Below are 13,101 nucleotides of genomic sequence, written 5' to 3' on the forward strand. Positions count from 1 at the left end.
TTTCAGCTTAGCTTCTTCTTCACCACAACGGACCAATACAAAGTCCGCATCACTGCAGATGCTGCACCAATCCGCCTGTCGATCTCCCGTTCCATTCTTCCCTCATTCGTGAACAAGACCCCAAGATACTTGAACTCCTCCACTTTGGGCAGGATCTCATCCCCGACCCGGAGAGGGCACGCCACCCTTTTCCGACTGAGGACCATGGTCTCAGATTTGGAGGTGCTGATTCTCATCACAGCCGCTTCACACTCTGCTGCGAACTGCTCCAGTGAGAGTTGGAGATGACTGCTTGATGAAGCCAACAGAGCCACATCATCCGCAAAAACCAAAGATTCAATACCGAGGCTACCAAACCAGACCCCCTCTACGTCTCTGGTGTGCCTAGAAATTCTGTCCATAAAAGTTATGAACAGAATCTGTGACAAAGGACAGCCTTGGCAGCCCATATCAGGGGTTTGGTACCCCATACTGCTGAAGCACACCCCACAGGACTCCCCGAGGGACATGGTTGAACGCCTTCTCCAAGTCCACAAAAGACATGTAGACTGGTTGGGCGAACTCCCATGCACCCTCGAGGACCCTGCCGAGGGTGAAGAGCTTGTTCACTTTTCCACGGCCAGGACAAAAACCACACTGCTCCTCCTGAATCTGAGATTCGACTTCCCAACGGACCCTCCTCTCCAACACCCTGAATAGACCTTACCAGGGAGGCTGAGGATTGTGAACCCCTGTAGTTGGAACAGACCCTTCGGTAAGGGAGACCACCACCCCACTCTGCCAATCCAGAGGCACTGTCCCCAATGTCCATGCGATGTTGCAGAGGCGTGTCAACCAGGACATCCCCACAACATCCAGATCCTTTATGCACTGCGGGCAATCCCCCACGCCCTGAGCTTTATAACCACCTCGGTGACCACAACCCCAGATATAGGAGAGCCCTCCTCAGAGACCCCAGAGTCTGCTTCCTCATGGGAAGGCGTCTCGGTGGAATTGAAGTCTTCAAAGTATTCTCCCCACCGCCTCACAACTTCCAGAGTCAAGGTCAGCAGTGCCCCATCCTCACTATACACATTGTTGATGGTGAACTGCTTCCCCCTCCTGAGACGCCGGATGGTGGACCAGAATTTCTTCGAAGGTCCTTCTCCTTGGCCGCACCGAACTCCTCACATGTCTGTGTTTTTGCCTCAGTGACCACCAAAGCCGCATTCCGCTTGGCCACCCGGTACCCATCAGCTGCCGCAGGAGTCCCACAGGCTAAAAAGGCCCGACAGGACTCCTCCTTCAGCTTGACGTCGTCCCTCACCCCTGGTGCCCAGGTCAGATTGCCACCACGGCAGGCACAGACTACCTTACGGCCACAGGTCCGGTCGGCTGCCTCGGCATTGGAGGTGCGGAACATGGTCCGCTCTGACTCAATGTCCCCCGCCTCCCCCGAGACATGGGGGAAGTTCTGCTGGAGGAGGGAGTTGAACCTCCTTCTGACAAGGGATTCTGCCAGACATTCCCAGCAGACCCTCACAATACATTTGGGCCTGCCAGGTCGGACCGGCATCTTCCCCCACCATCAGAGCCTACTCGCCACCAGGTGGTGATCAGTTGACAGCTCCGCCCCTCTCTTCACCCGAGTGTCCAAGACATGCGGTCGTAAGTCCGATGACACACAAAGCCAATCATCAAACTGTGACCTAGGGTCTCCTGGTGCCAAGTGCACATGTGGACACCCTTATGCTTTGAACATGCTTCGTTATGGAAAATCCGTGATGAGTACAGAAGTCCAATAAAAGAAAACCACTTGGTTTCTGATCAAAGGGCCGTTCCTCCCAATCACGCCCCTTCAGGTCTCACTGTCATTGCCCACGTGAGCATTGAAAAAAAATGCGTATTATTCACGAGAAATTATGTTAAGTACATGACATTGCACTGCCCACACTGCTCTTCTCTTGAATAAGGTCCCATTTGTACTATTTAAGTCGTGTTTATTTTGGGCAAGTGACGCAATTTGAAACGCCACTGTAATTTTGACTCATCGAGTTGAGAACCCCTCGGAATTTCGCTCCCAAAATGTTTCGTAATTTTCGTAACTCAAATCGCTCATATCTCAATTCAACTTTCCCCATTGAAATTAATGTGAAGGCCATTAATCCATTGCAGCCATCCCACAAAAATTATGATGTGCACCCTTGGTTATTGGTCAGATTAATTAAACATTTTTCAATTATTTTTCTTCGTCTTTTTTTGTAAATCACAAAAACCTGGCATTTGAACGGGTTTGTGTAAACCTTTTATATTCATAGTATGTACAGTGGCTTGCAAAAGTATTCAGAATCCTTGAACGTTTCCACAATTTATGTCACAACCTAAAGTGTATATTTCATTGGATTTAATTTCAATACAAATCATGGAAATCTGAACAGTGTTCAAGTATTCACCCTCCTTTATTCTGATACCTTTAAATAAAAACCAGTGAAACCTATCCTCAGTCGGGCCCTCAAAGTGACACACCGGACATATCTGCAACGACTACACACGATGCTCAACTAGCACATAAATTCTGCATATGCGTGAGAAGTAATACCCCTCCATGCCTTAAAGTGGCAGAAGTCAATGTTCCTCATTCCCCCCCAAATAAGTGTGACTGGAAGCTCTGGGACCGAGGCCTTCAAAACCGTAAACAAAGCATATAGCGTTTGTTTTGACTGTCGCCACCACAAACTCAGGATGTCTGGTAAGAAGCTGGATTCTGCATTGGCGTTGTTGCCCCTTGGTCATTCGATTGTGGAAGAAGAAATGAAGCGGCGGGGCCACAAGATTAAAAAACACTGTTTACTTTCGTCACTTCTGTTTCTCTTCATGTGTACTGATTTGCTAGCGAACAGCCAATTTACACTGGACTCACGAGGGTCGCTAACGTTATGATTGAATAGAGTCCTTTTGCAAGTCACTGTAAATGCAGTGTGTGAATATTTGGCAAAGACAATGTTTGGTCCATATTTTAATCTGGATCATTGTTATGCACAAGCAGCATTGGATCACACGTGATCCAAATGAAACTGTGATTTCTTCTACAAACAATTACTTATATACTGATACAAAATTCCACTAAGATAAAGTGAAAGTGTGCATAAGTTCCGCCGCACACTGAGCATTGTGGCCGAAATCACCTAACTGTTGCGTAGTGTGTGCAGGGTTCAGCAACTACTTCTTGGGAGCTGACTTTCACAACCTAAATATACGTTTCCGGTTATAAGTGAGTGGCAGCTGGCCACCACGATTGCCAAGCCATACCAATAAACTGTTGTAGCGTATATGGGGTTAAATAAAAATGTAATTAATTTGGAAAAGTTACGCAGGATGGTAAATTCCTGCGTTGACCGTCTCTCTCCCCGCCTGCTTTCTGGGATCTGCGACCAAGTTCAGAGAACTCACGTTTGGCTGGGAGCGTATCTGGTACCTCAGCAGCAACTGTTTTGGAGGCTTAGCAACGGCGATCCCCGGAGGCTAGGCAGCCGGATCTCCATCCCCAAGGCCCGCGGTTACTGAGCTGTGTGCCCGAACAAAGAGAGGGGAGGTGGGAGGGGTGGCCGAGGCCAGCCCGTGGCTGGCGAGATTAGCCAGCCAAGACACAAAGAGAATGCGGCAAGAAGGCGGGAGTCAAGAGTTAAATACCCAGGGTGCGTGTCTAAGAAGGCCGAGGACCAGACAAGACCACACCCATCAGCTTGAATCTAGTCAACAATTTTGACTCATAAAATGGGTTTAAAAACCATATATTAATATAAAATACCCCCAATGTTGTACTCTTCACTCACAGGTCAAGCAGATAGTATTTAAACTTTAGTCTTGGCAAATCAACTGCTTATCTTTCAAATCACATTTCATGCTGTTTGGAGTAAAATCAAGATCAATCAGTTTTCAAAATCTCCCAGCTGCGCTTGTAAAGTTGACACACTAACACAGACATCAGGGCATATATTTGGAATAAATAGGCAGAGTTCGTAAAATATCAAAACAGAAATGTTTCTTTGGTTAAACATCAAATGCGAGTTCACGGTCCGGCTTTGCAGGTCCTCTCAACGCCAGCAGGTGTCGCCTTGTCCCAGCTTGGTCTCCCGGAGAGAGGAAACCACCTTTCGGCTGCTGTCAGTTCAAACGAAGAAAGCACTCTTTGATGACTGTAAACCAAGCTTTTGAGGCGACTTGCTAATTAATTTAGGGTCCAGTAGGCATCTTCTACTGGCTGTCTCACAGCAGGACCGCTTGGAAGAATGCAGTTTATCAAGCTGTGGGGGAGTCTCTGTGACACCTCTGGTTGCAGGGAGCATGTCCGCTACACTATAATACGATATATTCTGTTTTACAATAATAATTAGCGATATATATGGTTTTATATGTACTTGTGGATGAAATAGCTAAGCATGGAGAGACTGTCACCAAATGCAAGAGGTTTTACAACAAAATTGTTCCAGTGTACAAATCAGAATCAGAATCATCTTTATTTGCCAAGTATGTCCAAAACACACAAGGAATTTGTCTCCGGTAGTTGGAGCCGCTCTAGTACAACAGACAGTCAATTTACATAACACTTTGGGGACATAAAGACATTGACAAAAAACAATTGTGCAAAAAGATGCAGAGTCCTCTAGCACTTAGAGCAGTTCGAATGACTAATATTGCAATAGTCCGGTGCAATGACCATTGTGCAAGGGGCGCTGAGACTTCAAGGAGTGTATGCGGTTTAAAGTGACGAGTAGTACGATCATCTGGGACAATGTTGGTTGTGCAAATGTTACAGATACTCCTCAATCAGTGTGCAAATGGAGCAGATGCTACTCTGGCATGAGTGGCCAGTATATGCAAATAGTGCAGCATGGCGAGACAACTACAGTGAGTGCACGAGTAATACATAATTGGCACCACAGAAATGTGACAACGAACTCAAGTCAAAAAATTTCCAGCTTGTTGTAATGGAATTATAGGTTAGGTGTTTAAGAAGTTGATCGCAAGAGGGAAGAAGCTGTTGGAATGTCTACTAGTTCTAGTTTGCGTTGATCGGTAGCACCTACCTGAGGGAAGGAGCTGGAAGAGCTGGTGACTGGGGTGCAGACGGTCCGAGAGGATTTTGCACGCCCTTGTCTTAGTTCTGGCAGCGTGCAAGTCCTCAATGGTGGGTAGGAGGGTACCGACAATCCTTTCAGCAGTTTTGATTGTCCGTTGCAGTCGGAGTTTGTCCTTTTTTGTAGCAGCACCAAACCAGACTGTGATGACCGCTGTGTAGAACTGTCTCAGCAGCTCCGGTGGCAGGCCGTGCTTTCTCAGAAGCCGCAGGAAGTACATCCTCTGCTGGGCCTTTTTTAGGACGGAGTTGATGTTGGTCGCCCACTTCAGGTCCTGAGAGATTGTAATTCCCAGGAACTTGAAGGTCTCGACGGTTGACACAAGGTAGCTGGACAACGTAAGGGGCAGCTGTGGCGAAGGATGCCTCCTGAAGTCCACGATCATCTCTACAGTCTTGAGCGTGCTCAGCTCCAGGTTGTGTCGGCCGCACCACAGCTCCAGCCGCTCCGCTTCCTGTCGATGTGCAGACTCGTCACCGTCTTTGATGAGGCCGATGACAGTGGTGTCATCTGCAAACTTCAGGAGCTTGACAGTCGGGTTCGCTGAGGTGCAGTCGTTTGTGTAGAGAGAGAGAAGAGCAGCGGAGAGAAGACACAACCTTGGGGCGCCCCAGTGCTGATGCTGCGTGTGGATGAGGTGGCCTCCCCCAACCTGACCTGCTGTGTCCTGCCCGTCAGAAAGCTGTAAATCCACTGGCAGATGGCAGGTGAGACGCTGAGCTGGAGAAGCTTGGTTGAAAGGAGTTCAGGGATGATGGTGTTGAACGCTGAGCTGAAGTCCACGAACAGGATCCTCGCGTAGGTCCCTGCACTGTCGAGGTGTTCTAGGATGAAGTGCAGTCCCATGTTGACTGCATCATCCACAGACCTGTTCGCTTGGTAGGCAAACTGCAGGAGGTCCAGCAGGGGACCTGTGACACTCTTGAGGTGGTCCAGCACAAGACATTCAAAGGACTTCATGACCACAGATGTCAAAGCGACAGGCCTGTAGTCATTCAGACCAGAGATTCCAGGTTTCTTGGGGACTGGAATGATGGTGGAGCGTTTGAAACAGGATGGAACTACGCACATTTCCAAAGATCTGTTGAAGATCTGAGTGAAGACTGGAGCGAGCTGGTCCGCGCAGACTTTGAGGCAGGATGGGGACACATGGTCCGGTCCTGCCGCTTTGTTAATCTTCTGTTGTTTGAAGATGCGTCTCACATCCTGTTCATGGATGGTTAACGCAGAGCTCGGCGGCTAAGCCCAGCAATAACAATACACGATATAAAGCACTTATATACATTGTTTTACAGTAATGCTCAAAAATTATAATTTCCTTTGCACCTGTGGAAGAGAGACTGAAGCGTGGAGAGTCTGTGTCACGGAAAAACACAGCTACAGTCAATGAATGGAACCAACAACCTCTGGAATATCCACACGCTGTTTATTTCTTGCCCATTTCCTCTCTTTGTATTATTATCGCTAACGCGACCGTGCCAAACCGCTTTATCCTTGGCGATCAATCTGAACACCGGGAGTCGCAGTTTTTCCATTGCAGCAAGTTCATTCATAGGCGTGAGAGTCAATTGCCTGATGTCCGGCAGGGAGTTGCCCACTGTATTTTATTCTTTTTTAAAAATGTGTTTGTTTTGTTCTAGTTTGGTCGCTTTCGGTTGCGTCAGTCGGTGTGTGGCCAGTCTTAAGTGCTGTAATGCAGTAATACTGGGCTGTTGTCTCAAACTGATTAATAATTGTCATATTTTCACCTTGTAGGTTCTTGACCTCCCCAGTTCAGTTATAGTGATGGCTCCTTCTTCGTCACAGCAACAAGCAAGTTCCTACAAATCATCTTTGGATCACTTCATTCGCAGTAATAGCGGAAGCTGTTTGACACCAGAGAAAAAGCATGAAACTTCATTGCCTTATGCCCAGGAGTCCCAAACTCAGTTACTGCAACAGCTCATCGACTGTTCTAAGACACTGACAGCCAAAGAAGATATACTGAGCATGTTAAGGTATTTTTATATGAATCGTGTATTTACAGTTGAGTCTAAGTATTTTGTTTGTTGATTTCCCTTTTATATACAATTACAGTGGAATTTAAATACATCAAAACATAATTTGAACTGTAAAATTTCAGCTTTGATTTTAGAGGTTTCACAAAAATGTGGCATTGACCGCTTTATGCAGAGCCCCTTTTCTCAGGGAGTTTTAGAATCCTCCTCTTTAGTATCCATTTTGGTAGTCTATTTTGACCAAAACACAAACTCCTCGGTTCATCTCAAACACGTTTGTTAATTGCATAATTATTTTGTTGCACAACCATTACATTTAAATGAAATAGTTTTCATTTGATTCGCTTGTTCAAATCAAGACATTTTTCTTGGCTCAAATTGAAGTAGAGGCTGTACCATTCTGGTCATTCGCACATGGGAATGCCACGCGTCCCACTTGATTTTTATTATTCAGTCATATGCTGTATTATACAAAAATGCAGCCCTATGGGTGGCACAAGTCAGTGCAAACTGTAGGCCGGTCCCAAGCCCGGATAAATGCAGAGGGTTGCGTCAGGAAGGGCATCCGGCTTAAAACCTTGCCAAACAAATATGAGCGTTCATCCAAAGAATTCCATACCGGATCGGTCGTGGCCCGGGTTAACAACGTCCGCCACCGGCGCCGTCAACCTGCGGGGCGCCGTTGGAAATTCAGCTACTGTGGGTCGAAGTCAAAGAAGAAGAGGAGGTGGAAAGCGGGTTCTTCGGCAGAAAGAGAAGAGGAAAACACAGAGCCTAGAACTGAATGTGGGGACTTTGAATGTTGGGACTATGACAGGAAAATCTCGGGAGTTGGTTGACATGATGATGAGGAGAAAGGTTGATATATTGTGTGTCCAGGAGACCAGGTGGAAAGGCAGTAAGGCTAGAAGTTTAGGGGCAGGGTTTAAATTATTTTACCATGGTGTCGATGGGAAGAGAAATGGAGTCGGGGTTATTTTAAAAGAAGAGTTGGCTAAGAATGTCTTGGAGGTGAAAAGAGTATCAGATCGAGTGATGAGGCTGAAATTTGTAATTGAGGGTGTTATGTGTAATGTGATTAGTGGCTATGCCCCACAGGTAGGATGTGACCTAGAGGTGAAAGAGAAATTCTGGAAGGAGCTAGATGATGTAGTTCTTAGCATCCCAGTCAGAGAGAGAGTCGTAATTGGTGCAGATTGTAATGGACATGTTGGTGAAGGTAATAGGGGTGATGAAGAAGTGATGGGTAAATACGGCATCCAGGAAAGGAACTTGGAGGGACAGATGGTGGTAGACTTTGCAACAAGGATGCAAATGGCTGTAGTGAACACTTTTTTCCAGAAGAGGCACGAACATAGGGTGACCTATAAGAGCGGAGGTAGAAGCACACAGGTGGATTACATCTTGTGCAGACGATGTAATCTGAAAGAGGTTACCAACTGTAAGGTAGTGGTAGGGGAGAGTGTGGCTAGACAGCATAGGATGGTGGTGTGTAAGATGACTCTGGTGGTGGGGAGGAAAATTAGGAAGACAAAGGCAGAGAAGAGAACCATGTGGTGGAAGCTGAGACAGGACGAGTGTTGTGCAGCTTTTCGGGAAGAGGTGATACAGGCTCTCGGTGGACGGCAGGAGCTTCCAGAAGACTGGACCACTGCAGCCAAGGTGATCAGAGAAGCAGGCAGGAGAGTACTTGGTGTATCTTCTGGCAGGAAAGGAGAGAAGGAGACTTGGTGGTGGAACCTCACAGTACAGGAAATCATACAAGGAAAGAGGTTAGCTAAGAAGAAGTGGGACACTGAGAGGACCGAGGAGAGGCGAAAGGAATACATTGAGATGCGACACAGGGCAAAGGTAGAGGTGGCAAAGGCAAAACAAGAGGCATATGATGACATGTATGGCAGGTTGGACACTAAAGAAGGAGAAAAGGATCTATACAGGCTGGCCAGACAGAGGGACAGAGATGGGAAGGATGTGCAGCAGGTTAGGGTGATTAAGGATAGAGATGGAAATATGTTGACTGGTGCCAGCAGTGTGCTTGCTAGATGGAAAGAATACTTCGAGGAGTTGATGAATGAGGAAAATGATAGAGAAGGGAGAGTAGAAGAGGTAAGTGTGGTGGACCAGGAAGTGGCAATGATTAGTAAGGGGGAAGTTAGAAAGGCATTAAAGAGGATGAAAAATGGAAAGGCAGTTGGTCCTGATGACATTCCTGTGGAGGTATGGAAGCATCTAGGAGAGGTGGCTGTGAAGTTTTTGACCAGTTTGTTCAATAGAATTCTAGTGCGTGAGAAGATGCCTGAGGAATGGAGGAAAAGTGTACTGGTGCCCATTTTTAAGAACAAAGGTGATGTGCAGAGCTGTGGCAACTATAGAGGAATAAAGTTGATGAGCCACACAATGAAGTTATGGGAAAGAGTAGTGGAGGATAGACTCAGGACAGAAGTGAGTATTTGCGAGCAACAGTATGGTTTCATGCCTAGAAAGAGTACCACAGATGCATTATTTGCCTTGAGGATGTTGATGGAAAAGTACAGAGAAGGTCAGAAGGAGCTACATTGTGTCTTTGTAGATCTAGAGAAAGCCTATGACAGAGTACCCAGAGAAGAACTGTGGTACTGCATGCGGAAGTCTGGAGTGGCAGAGAAGTACGTTAGAATAATACAGGACATGTACGAGGGCAGCAGAACAGCGGTGAGGTGTGCTGTAGGTGTGACAGAAGAATTTAAGGTGGACGTGGGACTGCATCAGGGATCAGCCCTGAGCCCCTTCCTTTTTGCAGTGGTGATGGATAGGCTGACAGATGAGGTTAGACTGGAATCCCCGTGGACCATGATGTTTGCAGATGACATTGTGATCTGCAGTGAAAGCAGGGAGCAGCTGGAGGAACAGTTAGAGAGATGGAGGCATGCACTGGAAAGAAGAGGAATGAAGATTAGCCGAAGTAAAACAGAATATATGTGCATGAATGAGAGGGCTGGTGGGGGAAGAATGAGGCTACAGGGAGAAGCGATAGCAAGGGTGGAGGACTTTAAATACTTGGGGTCAACCGTCCAGAGCAATGGTGAGTGTGGTCAGGAAGTGAAGAAACGGGTCAAAGCAGGTTGGAACGGGTGGAGGAAGGTGTCAGGTGTGTTATGTGACAGAAGAGTCTCTGCTAGGATAAAGGGCAAAGTTTATAAAACAGTAGTGAGGCCAGCCATGATGTACGGATTAGAGACAGTGGCACTGAAGAGACAACAGGAAGCAGAGCTGGAGGTGGCGGAAATGAAGATGTTGAGGTTCGCTCTTGGAGTGACCAGGTTGGATAAAATTAGAAATGAGCTCATCAGAGGGACAGCCAAGGTTCGATGTTTTGGAGACAAAGTTAGAGAGCGCAGACTTCAATGGTTTGGACACGTCCAGAGGAGAAATAGTGAGTATATTGGAAGAAGGATGATGAGGATGGAGCTGCCAGGCAAGAGAGCTCGAGGAAGACCAAAGAGAAAGTTGATGGATGTCGTGAGGGAAGACATGATGGCAGTTGGTGTTCGAGAGGAGGATGCAGGAGATAGGCTTACATGGAAAAGGATGACGCGCTGTGGCGACCCCTAACGGGACAAGCCGAAAGGAAAAGAAGAAGATGCTGTATTATACAAAGATACAAAATAAGAGTGAAAAATTTAAGGGGGTCTGAATACTTTCCGTACCCACTGTAGCTATTAAGGGCCCTCTCACTCCTGGCCACGTTGGGGTAATGGCACATTGTGGATCCATTGAACACAAGAGTTCCACTTCACAATTATGTGCTATACTGTGGTGTTCTATATCACATGAAATGTCAACAAAATACATTCAAGTTTTTAGTTTTTTTAAAATTTTAAGATCACAAAATGTGAATAGTTCTAAGGGGTATGAATACTTTTATAAGGAACTGTACGTTACAGGAATAACATCAATAACTTTTGATGTGTGTGCCAGTAGGTGTCACTTTTATTAAGAGTAAGCAATTGTTTGCCGATCTCTTCGGTAAACAAATTATTCTCATGAAATATGACATTTCGAAAAGGTATGATCATCTGCGGTCAAATGAAAACAGGTTTTGTTTTCATTGCAAGTCACGGCAACAGCATTCAACGAAATAAAAATATTTTGAGCCCTTTTCATCTTCAACATCTGAAGATGAAACAACCAAAATTTGAAGTTGATCGGATTAGATATCTAGGTTTTTTTCTAGGTTTTTTATATCTAGTTTGTTTAAATATGACCATCTATGAAAGGCTAGAAATGAGAAAACATTTGAAAGTACATTTAAAAATAGCAGACTTCCTGTTTGGTTTAGGGTTAGCTTCAAGAGACTTTTTTTTAATTGATATTGGGCTATTACGTATTCCTCCCAGTTTTCGTAGACATAGATAAAACGCACACACACACACACACATATATATATATATATATATATATATATATATATATCAGATTTTATCCTACTAGCAGGGGATCAAAGTATGAAACGTCATTTCCTTTTGCCAGCAGGTGGCACTCCGACTGTGACAAAAATAAAAACAAAAATCCATACTATATATGCCTTCAGGTCTGGACTGACATCAAGTGTGTTAAATTTAGAAAATATATGACCATCTGGAGTCAAGTTCCAACAGCTTGGGTCATCATGGCATATCATCAGAATTTGCCACACCCTGTGCCGAAACCTCACATTTTAAAATAAAAAGCATGATTAACGTTTTGAGGCTTTTCTGACAAAATATCAGGTGGTTCTGGTCAAGGTGCTCGGAGCAGTGCAAACTACTACAAACTATGAAAGTTTCAGGAAAAAAATTCAATTATTAGTAGGTTAAATTGTGCTCGTTACCTTTTGACTGCCTCGTATATTAATGCTCATAACTCTTTAACGTGAAAAGATGCAACCACAATGCGTTAGGTATTTTAATTTGTCCTATTGCAGTAATATATTCGATTCATAGTCAGTCTGTCACAGAGGGTTTTTTTTGGTCAAATGCCTAATTATTGTCACTCATACAACATGCAGTAAAATGCGCAATTTACATGAGAGAAAAAAACCAATCCCACTGTGTTTTTCTTAAAGACAGCATCTGCTAGTACACACTGCTCGTTGTGAAGGCTACAATAAATTGATGTTCGGAGACAACTGCACCAGACTGGCTGTCAAACTTCTGAGTAGTATCTCACTTGGCAGAGGAGCACAGCTCGCTCAAGACACTGTAAGTGTATTTTTAATTGTTTTTTTACTAGTTAATTTTTTAAAGATTAAAAGTAACAAATTGCTGTGTATGCGTTTGTTTTAACAGAGTTTCTCAGACTCTCGCTATGGTGATATTATATCATTGAGGCCAATGAGGGACTACTCTTCAAAGGAAATAGCCTACTATTGCCATATCTTCAATGTCCCTTCCGTTGTCACACCAAACCTGCATACCAAGGTAAAATCAATCAATCTATACTGAGGTCTGATTTTCCGGGAAATGACAAAACATTATAGAACTTAGAATTTTACAGTATTAACAAAAAGTGGGTAGAGTAGCCAAATATTGTAATCAAGTAAGAGTACTGTAAGTTTAGATTCCTCTTTAGAGTCCTCCAAATAATTACTTAAGTACTCAGTGGAAAAAACCTAGTCAAGTACTGCGCAACCGAGTGAATAACCTTTGATTTTGTTTTTTTTGTTTTTTAAAATCAGAGTATGAATGTAAAATGAATAACTAAAATATGACTATGCAAATTCAGATATTGCTGAACAATATCACTTAATCTAAAACGTAATAAAATCTTTGTAAAGTAACAAATTAAGGCAAATTCAGCTCCAAGAAATAGTTTTTACTTTTTAAACAGCACAATACTGTCGGCTCACCAGGCAGATTACAAAAACAGGATCAAGGCTGCAGTGGATATTAAAATTATTCACACCCTTGTTCAAATGACAGGTTTCTGTGTCGTTTAATTTATAATAAATAATTTATAATAAAATAATT

General features: G+C 44.7%; 1 protein-coding gene across 6 annotated transcripts in view; it reads left to right on the plus strand.

The window, feature by feature from the left end:
* ctu2 (cytosolic thiouridylase subunit 2 homolog (S. pombe)) overlaps positions 1 to 13,101 on the plus strand; it is a 63,225-nt gene that overhangs the window by 18,343 nt on the left and 31,781 nt on the right. For all 6 annotated transcript variants that reach the window (XM_061690918.1, XM_061690920.1, XM_061690921.1 and 3 more), the window contains 3 exons: positions 6,873 to 7,114; positions 12,198 to 12,333; positions 12,421 to 12,552. In XM_061690918.1, the coding sequence (XP_061546902.1) occupies positions 6,873 to 7,114; positions 12,198 to 12,333; positions 12,421 to 12,552 (510 nt within the window). The remainder of the gene's footprint in view (positions 1 to 6,872; positions 7,115 to 12,197; positions 12,334 to 12,420; positions 12,553 to 13,101) is intronic.

Source organism: Phycodurus eques, chromosome 11 (assembly GCF_024500275.1).
Source record: "Phycodurus eques isolate BA_2022a chromosome 11, UOR_Pequ_1.1, whole genome shotgun sequence".
Taxonomy (NCBI): Eukaryota; Metazoa; Chordata; class Actinopteri; order Syngnathiformes; family Syngnathidae; genus Phycodurus; species Phycodurus eques.